This window comes from Trichomycterus rosablanca, chromosome 5, assembly GCF_030014385.1.
Source record: "Trichomycterus rosablanca isolate fTriRos1 chromosome 5, fTriRos1.hap1, whole genome shotgun sequence".
Taxonomy (NCBI): Eukaryota; Metazoa; Chordata; class Actinopteri; order Siluriformes; family Trichomycteridae; genus Trichomycterus; species Trichomycterus rosablanca.
In genome coordinates, this window is record NC_085992.1 from 11,875,916 (window position 1) to 11,892,025 (window position 16,110).

At 39.8% G+C, this 16,110-nt stretch overlaps 1 protein-coding gene across 1 annotated transcript; it reads right to left on the minus strand.

Moving 5' to 3' along the window:
* Positions 1-513: 513 nt before the first annotated feature.
* On the minus strand, positions 514-15,790 carry fbln5 (fibulin 5). Its single transcript, XM_062994904.1, has 11 exons — positions 15,676-15,790; positions 14,519-14,573; positions 13,993-14,041; positions 13,454-13,744; positions 8,197-8,319; positions 7,583-7,699; positions 5,268-5,384; positions 3,899-4,021; positions 2,506-2,632; positions 2,224-2,419; positions 514-1,160 (listed from the first exon to the last, which is right to left on the minus strand). Exons 1-11 carry the CDS (start codon positions 15,678-15,680, stop codon positions 999-1,001), a joined length of 1,365 nt encoding a protein of 454 aa, XP_062850974.1. The 5' UTR covers positions 15,681-15,790; the 3' UTR covers positions 514-998.
* Positions 15,791-16,110: the final 320 nt, after the last annotated feature.

Genomic DNA, 16,110 nt, shown 5'->3' on the forward strand with positions numbered 1-16,110 from the left:
GTACATTCATTGCAAACATTTGCATTTCCATCTACATTAAGCACTGTCGATTTTATATGAGCTGTGAGCATACTAATCGGGTATATCCAACACTTTTTAAGGTTTAAGGTTGTGCCGAGCTTTAGCTATTTCAAAATGATTGAAGCTATAGATTTTGCTATTGTTTTATATCCTTGGCCTTGTCTATTTGATTGCAAAGATCCACAGACAGTTGTTTGCACTTCATGGTTTGGTTTTTGTCCTGACAATGTGGTGTAAATTGGGGGCCATTATAGATGGTCCCTTTCCAAACTATGTCCAATCAATTTAGATTGCAACCAGTGGGATTCCAGTTGAGTTCTAGACACAACTCAAGGATAATATACAGTCCATTGAAAAAATAGCTTTCTTGATGAAGCAGCAAAGAATTAAATACTTTTAAATCATTTTGACATCTACATTAGTGACTGAAGTAGACTACAGGCTTTGTTACATATTTTTCACCAAATATTCTTAAACCATCGATCACACGGGTTATCAGGTCATCACATTTAGCTTTATTTGACTGACCAGGCCCTTCTAATACTTACAACAACAAAAAAAACTGATACTGACACAAACATTATGTAAGTTCACTTTCACAGTTTGTTCACTGGACAATAGAAACAGTTGGTGTGAAAAATAAAGCTTATTTAAGAAAAAGGGAATTCAGCTTCCTTTAGGAAAGAAAACACAAAAGCACAAATCAAGTCTAAGAAAACAAACATAAATATGACTGTGAATGGATGCATGTAAGTAAACATGGAGGGTATGGATGAGGCAGATTTTTATTAACCTCCATTATAAAGATGGTAAAAGGTACTATTTGTTACAACACATCAGTCCTGATAAAGAAAAGAATAAAAATGACTTATAAGAGCAATGACAATCATAAACCGGTCCAGAACTGTAAAACAGGAACAAACACAGCTGCCTGATGGGTAATAATGCAGTAACAGCAAGAGGGTCAGTGTGGAATATCAGAATGGGTGCTCTGAGACGAATATTGTGAGGCGGATGATGGAACTGCCACGAAAGTTGATGACATTGTTGACTGTTACCATTTCCAGGTCCAGAACGACAGTCTTCGGCCCTCTGATTGGTCGAGCAAGGACCAGTGTTGCGCTAACGTTACTGGTTTGCTGTGGCAAAGAGAAAATCAGAGTTAGAGACAAAGCAAACATAACCTACACCTATGAAATCCTAAAGCAAATCTTGATATTTAAATCTGCCATAGCTAAGCACTAAACAGACAACAGATGAGGTGGGAGGTGGGCTACAATCAACAAGAAATATGCCATCACTCCATTTAATTCAGTACCAAGGCTCATCTCTTTACATTCCTACAGCTCACTCTACTGGCCACACATGTCTGTTACATGGACGTTACTTTTGCTGCTCAGGTCATCTGATCAGGCTATCCTGGTTTCCCCTGAAAAGTTTGTGTCATGCCACAATTTTTACTACCTACTATAGAATCGTGGTAATATTTTGTCCTCATCTCATACTGTTATGAGTATTGGGGCTAGTACTGACCTAAATAGAAGACTGGCAAGTCTAAACTGCTCCTTTGTGTGAATTGGTGTGTGAATGTTTGTTGCCCTGGAATGGATTAATACCCTGTCAAGGAAGTATTCCAGCCTTGTGCATGATAGCACTGGGAAATGCTGAGCACAAGACAGGAAACACTGGACTGGACACCCATCCCAATCAGACTTAAGCAATCATGTCTGTATATATGGTCTGCCTGGCTGAAAGCACCGCTGCTTCAAACCCGGATATTAGTAGTGTTGGTCTAGCATGATAGACCGCTGCACCACCAAGTGCAAAGTGGTAAGCGAAAACATGCTATGAAAAAGTGTAATGCAGGTACACAGGACTTGTAAACAGTGTTAAGAAAAGGAATACTGGTTCAGTCTGTGCTTCCCTCAAATGTTGCAATGATTTGTGGATTCAGTTGTATCTTCTCTGTTTAAATTTTTTTATATGTGACATCTACAACTGAATTTGAATAACTAAATTATTGTTCACTCAAAGAAAACATAAACATTTCCAATCTGTCCACTTAATGCTGATAAGTCTGATCTACATCCTTAAATAATGCTTTTAACATAGGTAAAGAAAAACATTAAACCCGAGATGTGCATGTGACATGACCTTCAATGCTAAAAACATTACAAGTGTGTAACCCTGAGCTTCACTCACCCGCATGTAAAACTCTCTGCCCTCATTTCCAGATTTGATCTGGAAGATGTAGAAGGCCCCAGGGTAGCGAGTGGTGGCCTGCATCTGAAATATATCAGCAGGAACGCTGCGTCCCGAGGACAGGTCCATGTGACGGAAGAGAACAGTAAAGGGCCTATCTCTACAGGCAGGGTTTTCAGCTGAACACATACACTGACTGAAAAAGAGAAAAAAATATTAGCATGCAAATATTCTGGATTATTGTTTCATAAACATTACAAATGAGGCTTAATCACGACTCACTTGTCACTAAGTTCTATGTAAGGTGGTTCACATGTGAGGGGGTCCAGGCATGTGTACCCTCCTGGGAAATTGAAACACACTTGCGATGCTGTACACGTGTTGTTATCTGTCTCACATTCATTGAGATCTTCAAAATCAAAAAGATGCAACAGTTGATTAGAGGTCAGCAGGGTCAACATTAATGTCATTAATATTATAAAAGCATATAAAAATCATCAGATAAAATGAAATGTACAAATGCATTTATTAACATATATGAGTATGCTAAAATAACAAATCTAATCAGCCATTCATGCTGCAGCAGCAAAATGTGTAAAATCACTGGTTAATGTTTGCACTAAACAGAAAAGAAAAAAACATGTGAACTAAGTTACTTTAACTGTTGTGTTGATGTTGGTGCCAAACAGACTGATGTGAGTTTGTCAGATAATCTACTGAAATTTTAAGGCACAAGAGTCTCCAAAATCTACACAGGAAGGTAGAAGGAGAATGGCCAAAATGACCAAAACTGACAAGGCTATAGTGTCTTAGTTAGTCTTTACAACCAAGGAGAGCAATAAAGAATGCACAACAGTACAACGGCAGAAGAACATTTAGGACGATTAAAATTGTCTGGTCTTTAGAATATGACATTAACTGCAAGAATGATTTAACCCAACCTGCCTTGTGTTTACAGTTTAGGCTAGTGATGGTGTAACAGTATGGAAAATGTTTTCTTGGCATCTTTTATTGCTGCTGACCAAGTGCACATTAATGGGCACAATTAAGCATTTTATGATGGCAACTTTTGGCACAAGTGTAACAAATCAGCCTGTGACACTCTGTACCACCAGCAGAGGGAAGCACAGGTCTACAAGTACGAGTTCTAGACAAAACTACAGGTCCAAGACTCTCTAGCACTCATCAGCTGAATTTAACGCTGTAATAACTGGCTTTGACTTTGCAAACGCCTTCTTGAGTTGTCTCTAAGTCTGAATAGCAATTTTTAAAATCAAATAGTAAACACTTAAAAGTAATGTCTAAAACAAACAGCAAATACTAAAGTCATTGCAGCTTTAAAGAAATCTGGGTTGTCTAATCTCTTCTCATTTATAGCTAGGGCTTGATGGAGAAGCATTGCTCTGTGATCGTGTAATGGTACATTGGTGGATTGAGTAGCTGGTGTGCCGTACTCAACCACAATTCCACTTGCTGCTCTCTCCTCCTTCATACTTATTCATTCAATGTATTTATTTTTTTTTTTTTTTCTTTGTTTAATGATTGTAAATGCTTATTTTCTCATGGCTCATCACATTACTCATGCTGTGCAGCATGGTATCAAATCCCCGCCTCTGCTAAATACGTCTGCTAAATGCCATAATAGTCTCAAAGTACAAGCCATTACAGGTCCTACCCTCACAACTCCTGCCATCCTCAAAGACATAGTAGCCGGCTGGACACGTGCAGGAGAACGAGCCTGGAGTGTTTATACACGTGTACTGGCAAAGGAAGTCTGAATAACTGCATTCATCCAGATCTGATATCAGAGGAGACAACAAAATTATACATGCACAACCACAGCAGTTACACAAAATTATGTGCAAGTCCAAGTCTGATGAAACAGGCAAGCATTACAGAATATGAAACAGTAACTGTGTGACTTTCCCTGATCATCACCTATCATCAACTCAAACACCCTCTCCAACATCTTTATCCCAGCCCTGATATATATGTATGTATAACAAGTTTTAACACCTGAAAGCACTGATAAATTATGATGTACTATATACAGTTCATCAGCTGATCATTCTGTATATGTACAGTTCTTTGTTAAATTACAAGCTGTCAGGTGCAAGTTTGGGGTTGATTGCATTTATAATCAAAGAACGATGGGACGTCTAGTCGTCTAGGATGTAAGTGTCTTTAGCTTTAAACCTTACTTTGTTTACTGTCAGCACAGTAAAATACAACAAAGCCAATCTTTGTTTCCACACAGCTTGTCAAGCTTAAAACATTAGGATTTTTCATTCTTTTCAAAACTATTATCTATAATCCTCTTTTTTGCTGAATGTAACTTTCACCTGACTACTTTATCCACACGCACATACATCATATGAACAAAAGTATTAAGACACCTGACCATGAGCCTGCTGGACATCCCATTCCAAAACCATAGGCATTTATATTAAATGGTTTCCTCTTTCCTTTGTAGGTTTAATATCATCCACTTTTTTGGGAAGTCTTTCCACAGGACCGTGGAGTGTGACTGTGGGAAATTGCACCATTCAGTCAGCAGAGTCAGTGAGGTTGTATGAGAAGGCCTGGCTCGCAATCTAAGTTTAATTCATGCCAAAAGTGTTTAGTTGGGCTGAGATCAAAGCTCCGTGTAGATAACTGGAGCTCCTTTGAACACAACTAGTCAAAACATGTCTTTATAAACCTTGCTTTGTGTTCAGGAACAGAGAGGGGATTTCCATAAACTGTTGACACAATGTTACAAGCATATAATTTACCTTATATCATTTTCATCCACCTGTTAGCAAAGGAGGTGGCAGAAACAAATAATTGAATAATTAGGAGGGGTGTCCACATACTTTTGGTCATACAGTGTACATTTCTTTCCTTCACTGTCATTTAACATTTAAAACACTTTCTTAATCTTCCCGTTTCCTCTTGTTCTCTTTGCATACTGTCTATTTTCCTCTCATATGTTCTATCTTCCTATCATTATTTATCCTTCCTCTTCCTGTGCCCTGCTTTTCACCGCTTCCTCCTGTGATCACCGATGCAGGTAGTTCCGTCTGAAGCTAGCTCGAAGCCCTCATCACAGGTGCACATGAAGGAGCCGTACGTGTTCAGACATCCATGAGTGCAGGGATTCGTGTCACATTCGTCTACATCTGCAGAGAAAAAGAATGAATGAGCATGTGACTTCGTTTTAATCTAATTCAACATCAAAAGAATAATTCTTCAAAAACATAAGGTCACACAAAACTCCAAATTCCAAAATGGGCCCAAATTCCAAAAATATGAAGGTGGAATTATTTTAGATAGCTAAAAGTTACAAGTTGACAATATGGTTCCACTTTAAACTTTCAGATATTTACAATCCATGTCCTTACAGACACTGCTTTGTGCAAAGTGGCACAGTAATCTTAGAACAGGAAGGGGCTCTCTACATTGTTGCTTTACAGCCTAGGGCATATAAGCCAATGAGCCAAAAACATTATGACAACCTCTGAGATATGGACTCAATAGATGCAACAGATCTGAAGAAGTCTTGTGGTATCTGGTACCACAACATTACCAGCAGGTCCTTTAAACTCTGTATGTTGTGAAGTGGATCAGCCAATTTGTGTCTTGGCCCCTCCTCGGACCACTGTCACTACGACTGCCTTTGAAGTCACTCAGTTATTTATGTTACTCTGATATGCTTCATTTAACACGTGAACTACGAGGATCTACTACCATTTATATCCATCACCCTAACATTGGGACAACATACAGTGGGGCCAAAAAGTATTTAGTCAGCCACTGATTGTGCAAGTTCTCCTACTTAGAAAGATGAGAGAGGTCTGTAATTTTCATCCAGGAAATCACATTGTAGGATTTTTAAAGAATTTATTTGTAAATTATGGTGGAAAATAAGTATTTGGTCGCCCACAAACAAGCAAGATTTCTGGCTCTCACAGACCTGTAACTTCTTCTTTAAGAAGCTCTTCTGTCCTCCACTCGTTACCTGTATTAATGGCACCTGTTTGACCTTGTTATCTGTATAAAAGACACCTGTCCACAGCCTCAAACAGTCAGACTCCAAACTCAACCATGGCCAAGACCAAAGAGCTGTCGAAGGACACCAGGAAGAAAATTGTAGACCTGCACCAGGCTGGGAAGAGTGAATCTACAATAGGCAAGCAGGTTGGTGTGAATAAATCAACTGTGGGAGCAATTGTAAGAAAATGGAAGACATACAAGACCATTGATAATCTCCCTCGATCTGGGGCCCCACGCAAGATCTCATCCCGTGGGGTCAAAATGATCATGAGAATGGTGAGCAAAAATCCCAGAACTACACGGAGGGACCTGATGAATGACCTGCAGAGAGCTGGGAACAAAGTAACAAAGGCTACCATCAGTAACACACTACGCCGAGAGGGACTCAAATCCTGCAGTGCCAGGCGTGTCCCCCTGCTTAAGCCAGTACATGTCCAGGCCCGTCTGAAGTTTGCCAGAGAGCATATGGATGATCCAGAAGAGGATTGGGAGAATATCATGTGGTCAGATGAAACCAAAATGGAACTTTTTGGTAAAAACTCAACTTGTCGTGTTTGGAGGAAGAAGAATGCTGAGTTGCATCCCAAGAACACCATACCTACTGTGACTCATGGGGGTGGAAACATCATGCTTTAGGGCTGTTTTTCTGCAAAGTGGACAGAACGACTGATCCGTGTTAAGGGAGGAATGAACGGGGCCATGTATCATGAGATTTTAAGCCAAAACCTCCTTCCATCAGTGAGAGCATTGAAGATGGAACGTGGCTGGGTCTTCCAGCATGACAATGATCCCAAACACACCATAGAAAATTTGTGGAGGGAGTTGAAAGTCCGTGTTGCCCAGCGACAGCCCCAAAACATCACTGCTCTAGAGGAGATCTGCATGGAGGAATGGGCCAAAATAGCAGCTACAGTGTGTGCAAACCTGGTGAAGACTTACAGGAAACGTTTGACCTCTGTCATTGCCAACAAAGGTTATGTTACAAAGTATTGAGTTGAACTTTTGTTATTGACCAAATACTTATTTTCCACCATAATTTACAAATAAATTCTTTAAAAATCCTACAATGTGATTTCCTGGATTTTTTTTTTCTCATTTTGTCTCTCATAGTTGAAGTGTACCTATGATGAAAATTACAGACCTCTCTCATCTTTCTAAGTAGGAGAACTTGCACAATCAGTGGCTGACTAAATTCTTTTTGGCCCCACTGTAGGCATTGCCTGCACATTTTTCAGTTGGCCAAATAGTGCACACATAGCAGACAACATAGTGAACATAAATGAACTGTCTGAACTTATTTACTCTCTGACTGATGTGTGTATACCTGCACATGTTCTACTGTCAGCATTGAGGTTGAAACCAGGATTGCAGGAGCAGGAATAAGAGCCCGGCACATTGGCACACAGCTGCTGGCAGTAACCGTAGCGGCATTCATCAATATCTGGAAGTTAAATAGAATTTGATAAAAGAGAGCAGAGAATAGATTTACATATCGGTGAAACAAACTCAATGATCTCCGACCAACAACAGTGGTCCTATAAATGACTTCACTCTGTTCTGTCTCTTCTGAATGAAATACAGCTGTTACATGATGAAATTTCTCCTCATATCAGTTTTTTTTAAATCTTGAATGTTCTATGTAGGAAACAATGCTTTCTTTGTTTAGTTTGTGAGGAAATCTTATTAGTTCTGACTGGACGTATCTCTTTAAGTTCGTTTGTAAGAAAGCTTTATTTGTACAGTTCTGTGCCTGCATGGTGTAAATGTGCACCAGATGAAGAATGACTCTCCAAACAAACTGAGTTCTGGGCACCTATCCACAGAACAGAGTCAGTTTAGGACTTTTTTCTGCAGTGTACACATCTTTGCTAAAAAATGCATAAAAAAATAGAAACATACTTCTTTTTCTGTTCTTTTGGCGTGGGTGGTTGTACTTACCCTGGCACTGCCCAGCTACCAGCCAGTAACCCTCGGTACATGAGCAGGTGTAGCCCCCTGCTGTGTTTATACACACCTGAGTGGGGTTACACTGATGGGACTGTGCCTCACACTCATCAATATCTGGAAAAGAACACATAAAATAGGAAGAAAATGTTACTTAAGATGGACCGATCAGCTTTTTTGAAGTACATGCAGATTTTCTTTTGAACAATCAGCTGAAAAAAAATCACCATTAGATAATCTAAACTAACACAATGTAACATAAAACATACGCCGTATGGGGTCACTGGGTTCCATAAGCATCTTTCCTTATGTGGGCATTATAAACCCTGAAACAATTCCAAACGACAAGTCTGGTTCTCAGACGGTGAAGTCACTCATTTAAAATAAAGCAGGGTGGTGTAGGGGATGTTAACTGTCCAGATCTGTTTCTGTTGTTTATTCAGGAATTGGTGTTGGTTGATAACGTGCAATGTAGAACAGCCTTGTTGAAATGCCAGGTTATTTAGGGGTTGAGTCGGGCTGCGTTCCAATCAAATCATAGGCCTGCTAGCACTTTAGGGTAAGTGAGGAATGAAGGATGCTGGAAATGGCATGTGGGTTCCACGTGTACAACAGGGTAGAACATGTAAGTGTGCATCAGGCCAAGAAAACCCAGACCAGTACGTACACATTGACAGTACATGTCCTTATATAGAAACAGTCCCTCAGAGACAAAACGAGAAGCAGACTAACAGAGGCACAAATTGGGAGAAAGTAATGAACAGCTTCAGACTCCAGGAGCCAATTTTCCATACACAGATTAGGTCTAGATCCTAAATAGGTGATTGTGAACTGTATACTGTATGTTTTAAGCTCCCAATCACGCATTCAATTATGTGACAGTATACGCAAACTGGCAACTATTTTTGGCTAAAGACTAGACTTCACTGATGATTCATGCCATGCTTAGCAAAACTTGGCTTCAACAGAATAAGGTCAAATTATTTTCAGTCAAGCAACACATCTGCAATGTTTAGAAATACAACTTCTATTACTGGCTTGTATAAATTCCATGAGGTTCAGTGAATACAGCAGAGCAGGAGGCATTGTGTCTCGCCAGTCTGCAGCCAATTTAACTGCTAAGTAATATAAAATTTTGAACTTTCTAATTAATTTGAGCTACTAAAATTGTACTGAATGCCCTGAATTGCCAGTGAATCAGACCCACCATGACCCTGAATAGGATAAAGTGGTGGTAAAACAGACAATGAATGAATGAACAAACTTTCAAACTTCCTGACTTAGGTATCCCTGAAATAGTGAAATAGCTCTAAAGCAGATATTCCAGGTGTATCCCAAACTGCATACTTTGTATATAATATTCCAGGTGGAGGACAAAATAATAGAAACATCACAAAAAATACAGTTACATATACAGTTGTGCTGGTCGAGTCTACTAGCTTCAAGATAATAAACAGCATGCACCGGCTGTAAAAAAAACCCTGATAAACAACACTTCTATGTTAGATTCATTGTTTTACCACCACTTTATCCTTGTCAGCGTTGCGGTGTGTCTGATTCAGTGGGCAAAAGGCAGGAAACACCCAAGACAGGTACTATGTGAGATTTCAAAGCAAAATAAGGCAGCTAATATCGGAAAAAATAATGTTTTAGGGCAAGCCAATGAATGCAAAGACAAACAGTGGTTACAATTGGAGGGTTTACCACATGCCAACAAATTACAAACTGTTAGTGTATTTCAAACAGCTAACAGTTCATAAGTAGTAAAACTGAGAGCAGAGTCAAGAGTGCAGGTATCACACAAATCAGCATCATGTAGAGGAAGTCTGTGTTGGGCTAAAATCTGTCTTAGCTGAACTGACCCTTGTAGGTACAAATGCACATTGTCCGGAAATTAAGATTAATCAATTGCTATACACCACTCTACCAACTGTGCAAACAGCTGAATCCACAAAGTAAAGTGTAAAAACATCATTATCATCACTTCCTGTTGAATTAACATGGCGACTCACACCTCATTAGCAACAGACATAATGACAAATAGAGCCACACGGCCACTGCAGCCAGACAAAACAAGACCAGGATCGAGACATTTGAGATAATTCAACATCCATGGTTGGGTTCTAATTTTACAGCATAATATCTGTTGTATTTCCCCCCCTGCTTAGCTGTTGACTAAATGATAAAGGTGGTGAAGGAAAGATTGAGTGACTTTTTTTCTCCCATGATTCAGTACCACTAGCAGCATTAGGGCTTTCCCTGTCTTTTCTCCTGTACACACAAGGCTAGGATTGTTTAATGAGTGATAGCATGATCTTAGCCTGGACTAAACACACACACAAACACGTACAGGCCTGAAATCTAACAGCCATAAGCACTACTCCATCTTTATTATGGCAGAAAGCCTTCTACCAATGGGAACTCTCATTCCACATTTGATGACCTCATCCCTGGCTCAGGCAACCACAGGCTGAAAAGTCTGAGTGTGGGATCCTTTGTGGCTTACCCAAACACGGCCCAAATCAGACAGAGATTTTCCTAATGCCCCAAAAGAGGTGATTATCCATGTCAAAATGCTATGAGCAGAAATATCTGGCGCCATTTTACACTGATTACCCAGTGATTTCTGGGAAACTCAACTTTTGCCCAGCTGGGTTTCTCTGGAAATGTGGCCTGTCCCTTGTGAATATGATATGCTGGGGCTGCAAAGTTCTGACAGTGTCCCTAAAAGATTTAAGCAGACAAATGGAGAACACATTTGAGGCTGGCAAGTCTGCCGAAGCAGGAAAATCGACAGAAAAAGTACAGCCTAAATAAACATCATAATCTGGAACGGTGAGATACAATTTATCAAAATGCCATCACCTATCATAAGTAAACAGATCTGTCAAGTCACAGACAGATTCATGAATTCCTGGTAACTATAAGATACAATTCCCAACAGTGCATTAAGGCACATTAGGAAAGGCATGACAGACACATTCTTAAAGAAATGCTCAAACATTTTTATTCTGTCCATCTAATCTGTAGAATATGAACAATTACCAGATGTTTTCCTATAAGAAAAAAAATGCACCACTCCTGTCCTGGTTGAGGAGAACTGCAGACTTTCTCACAGCCATCACCCACCATAGACAGAGTCTCACAAAGAGCCATATCACCAGGAATGTGTCTACTGGTGGACTGGGTAAAAACTAAAGAGCACATTAGGAATGGCATGACAGACACATTTTTAAAGAAATGCTCTAACATGTTTATTCTGTCCATCTAATCTGCAGAATATAGACAATTACCAGATGTTTTCCTGTAAGCAAAAAAATGCACCACTTCTGTCCTGGTTGAGGAGAACCGCAGACTTCCTCACAGACGCACCCACCACAGACAGAGTCTCACAAAGAGCCATATCACCAGGGAAGTGTCTACTGGTAGGCTGGTTAACAATTGAAGAGATTGTTAACCTGAAAAAAACATCTGCTCATCCAATAAAAACTTTGTTATAGGTATTTTTTTGAACGGTTATAGTTCTGTAATTTTGTCATTGGTTATTAATAATGCTCTGTGTTCCTATTGGCCTTTTGGATGTTTTGTTAGTGTTTGTCTTTTACATTATCGTTAAGAGTTGCCAGTTGGAAGTTAAGAGAGTGGCGGTTTTCCCCTCAAAATGGGCTTGTTTGAAAATGTAGTCACCAGGGTGAAAATTCAGGGGTCTCGTGGTACAATTTTTTGGGCTACTTTCGAAATTTACTGTGACCACCATAAAGCTTTCACTACAAACCCAACACAATGAAAATGAATATCTACTCAGGACTTGCAAAGAAAGACAGGGAAGGGAGCACTAGGTGCACATTATGATTATGGCCCTACTAAATTCACAGGAAAATGTGCTTAATTTCACAGACCTTATTTTTCAGAAATCACAGATTTTTAAAGAAAAGAGCCACATTTCACATCAGTCATTAAATAACACTCATAAATGGAAGCTACAAAACACAGCACAGTCTACCTTAACGGTTAAATGTAAACCTAAAACATCCAGCAAAGGTGCAACAACAACCTGTCCGTGTTTTAACTGTGTCCACAGAATTGGTTGGGAGTTTTTTTAAACTCAGTTAGCTAAGTAGTGTTTTTAGCTGCTTTAAATTGCGGCATCTTGGACGTTTTGACTAACAGATTACTAACTAAATTGTCATTGAATTGCTAGGACCCCTCATTGTGCAAATTAGGCACTTGAACACTAAGCGAATGAAAAATGTTACATCGCTTAACACAAACCTCAAAGTTTGAATTTCACATCAAATTGCATAGTTGTGAATTAAGTAGGGCCTAATGCAACACTTTCAATTTTAAACAAATACATTAGAGAAAATGTAATAACTTCAGAGATGTAAAATTTACAAACTGTGTGTTGCATTGTGGCTGTAGTGCTTGACTTCAACACACTATTACTTTTAGGGCAAAGAGGAAAAAACTAATTAGATGTTAACTGTCCGGCACAGTAAATGAAATTCCCTTCAGGGGATGTGTAATTACTCTACCATTCACAGAGGACTTGAACATTACTGTTAAATCAAGATTTTTTGCAGACGTCTGAACGTTAAAAGTCTGTCTCACTGCTGACCCACATATATGAGTAAATTATAGCCCATTGCTTTACTGGTTCTGCTCTGTCTGCAACCCTGTGAGATACCCGAGCCACTGACACACAGAGAACTGAGCAAACACCACAGTACGACCAGATCCAACCCACAGAATCTCACAAAACCATCAGTCTAAAGTCGCACTGCATCACACATCACTGCTTCATCAGTAAGCTGAAGAAAACGAATCAATCTAAATCATTTTATATAAAATTGTATAGGCAGAGCCATTTATAAATATAGGCTGGTGCAGTGGCACAGCAGGTCATGTGGTGGTCACAGAGTACCAGGGTTATTGGAAATCTCACCTACAATGTGAGGACTCTGTGAATATGGCATGTTTATTCTGTGTTCGAGTGTGTTTACCCTGGCAGCATCCTTTCACCTCCCAAAAACTTGTCACCATGTGGATTGGCTACTCCTAACTACCCCTAGAGTAAGTGACTGAATGGGTAAGCATGGGTTGGCCTGAGATGGATTGGTGTCCTGATCAGGGTGTATAACTGCCTTAAACCTAGTGTTTCTGTGTACCACATCCACGATGACCCAAACCGAGTTAAAGCAGTCACTGAAGACGAATTCCTAGCTTAATGTCCAAAGAAAAGGCTACTTACCAACACAAGTGCCATCCTCTCCCAGAGTGTATCCCAGATAGCATGGAGCAGAGGAGCGACTCACTATAGGGTAACTAGGGCCGGGACCTGGCCCAGGACCGGAGCCGGCGGGAGGAGGAGGAGCAAAGGGCTCGGAAAACCCAACCGATGACTCGGAGTAAGACGTAGACTCTTGCCTCGCGTAGGACTGAGAGTAAAGGCCCGGAGGGATGCAAAGGTATCCCCCTCTCTGATTTACGCACTGCATGTCTCCACGGCATGGATCTGGCAACGTGCGACACTCATCCACATCTGCTGGTGAAAGACATGTCATAATTATTGGTTTCATAGATGCAGCATTGCAATAAACCCCCAACTTGGTCATGATATTCCCCATTCTGCATATTTTAGTGTCTTTCTTAGAAAGATTCACCTGATTTAACCTTTACATGGTTAAAGTAAGTAAGTATTAGAGTGGGTGAGAGCACTGCATAGACAGAACATGGGGATTCCAGGAACCAGGATTGGTAAATACTGAATAACAACTTTGGCCTACTAACCAATGCACTGCCTGGCACGAAGGTCATATGTGAACCCTTCCGTGCACCTCTGTGGAAATCATACAGCATAGCACATAAAAGAGAGAATAAAGAAAGAACAAAATTAGGTTTTCATTTATGTGTCAGAATTACACTGGTAAGATGAATATCATTTTAGACAACTTGTTTAAGTTAATAATTAAATATGATGTTAAATACTGACATTCTGATGTTTTTTTTTAACTGAACGTTCTGCATACATGCAATTTGACATTTGCAATTTGTTTGCTGCCAGTATACATGATGAGCTTTAATGCAAATGAATAGCTGCTTTAAACTGAGAGAGAATTTCTGAGCCAATTCCAGCCAAGCAAGGCAAAGACGTTTCACTCCAGTTGAGACTCTTGGCGCAGACAGAAAGAGTGAAGTACTGTGGGTTCACGTCTGAAAGGAGTTGCCATAAACTGAATACAACTGACAATTTGTTGTATGATTCTAATATTTTTTTAAACATAGTATAAGTAAAAGAAAGAACCGGGCTTCTTACCTGACTCTTCCCAAGCTGGAAGCAGCACAATAAAAGTAATAAAGTTGTTAGCATTCTGCAAGACAGACATCCACCATCAGTGAAACATTTTCTGGATTGTCAGTAAAAAGTTTTACAGTGAAACATGAGGACATTTCAGCACGTTATCGCCAAAGTATAAAAAAATGACTTTTTATGATTTTATATTGCATTTACAATTTAAAACAGAACTGGTAGATATTTTGTTTTTGCATGAAATCAAACCCATACATATTTTATAAGATAAGAAACTTTGAGTGAAACTTTATTGTTATAGCCACTCAAATAACACGTTGCAAGGAAAGACACGGGCTCAAACCCAAAAATGCATATTATGCAAGAGTATTTTTAATGCTAGAGTATTTTACATTTACATTTTCAGCATTTAGCAGACGCTTTTATCCAAAGCGACTTACACAGTGAGCGGAACACAATGAGCAATTGAGGGTTTAGGGCCTTGCTTAGGGACCCAACAGTGGCAAGTTGGTGGTGGCGGGGCTTGAACTGGCAACCTTCTGTTTACTAGTCCAGTACCTTAACCACTGAGCTATCACTGGCCCTTCTTTAGCTTTATTTTCAATAATGATAAACCAACCAAGGTGAAACTCTACAGTATACTGTATGTACAGACACAGCTATTACTACTTTTGCCCATACAGACATGTAAATCTTATTTTAAAGGCACATTTTGCAAAACGAATGTCAACCACATTTACACGTCTCACCCTATAGTGCAACTATTTATTTTATTGTCACAGCAAGTACTAAAATCCTACAGATCCCTATATAACGTTTTGCTATAGGAAACTGATGTGCATTCATCATTCAACATTTATCATATGATCTAAAGCTTGCCTCATTAATATCAAACAAAATTGTTTGCATGACCCATTTAAACAATAACAAAAAGGGACTGGGTTAGGGTTAGAGTTAGAGTTAAGGACTGATGCACATTTTTGTTTCAAACTTCACACAACTGATGCATATACACTATTAACAATCTGAAAATCCTAAAATGAAAGACTGTCTGCTTGCTTGGTCAATAACAGCAACAAAAAGGCCTGTTTACTTTCTGCACACTCCTAGAATTTATCCCCCAAATTCCGCAAACAGTTAAACCAACCATGCGCCCTACCAACCTCATTCTGCTGGTGGAACTCGAACCACGAACTCTGTACCACTTCACTGCGGTTCCTGCAGATGTTGCTCCAGCTGAAATTCCCGGAAGATCAGTCACTACAGAGGTTAAAACAGATCGCTTCTCTCTTTTTTTGGTGCGCTCACAGTGACACAGTGGAGGAGGAGCGCGCACTGATCCGCGTGTGCGCGCTGACGCCAGCTGCCAACACCTGGTTTGGGTTACGCGCTAGGGGGGCAATAGTAAAGAGGAGGTCCTGTAGAAACACGCACTGCCCCATTGCACTGATTATTCTGCAATGCAAATAAACCGTGATGTTCATATGCAAAAAGACTAAAGCAAATTAAATATATACTCTATGTGTACACTGTATACATTTCTATAAGCTATATCTGTTTTAGTTCTTCCTGGCTGACCAATGAACATTTCTACAAGC

What these genes read in the sequence shown, in the direction of transcription:
- fbln5 (XM_062994904.1), bottom strand. An exon ending in TGACAGTAGAACATGTGCAG is followed by an intron (nt 5,385 to 7,582) that starts GTATACACACAT and finishes TTTTCTCTGCAG; the next exon opens with ATGTAGACGAATGTGACACG. An exon ending in TACATAGAACTTAGTGACAA is followed by an intron (nt 2,420 to 2,505) that starts GTGAGTCGTGAT and finishes TCTCTTTTTCAG; the next exon opens with TCAGTGTATGTGTTCAGCTG.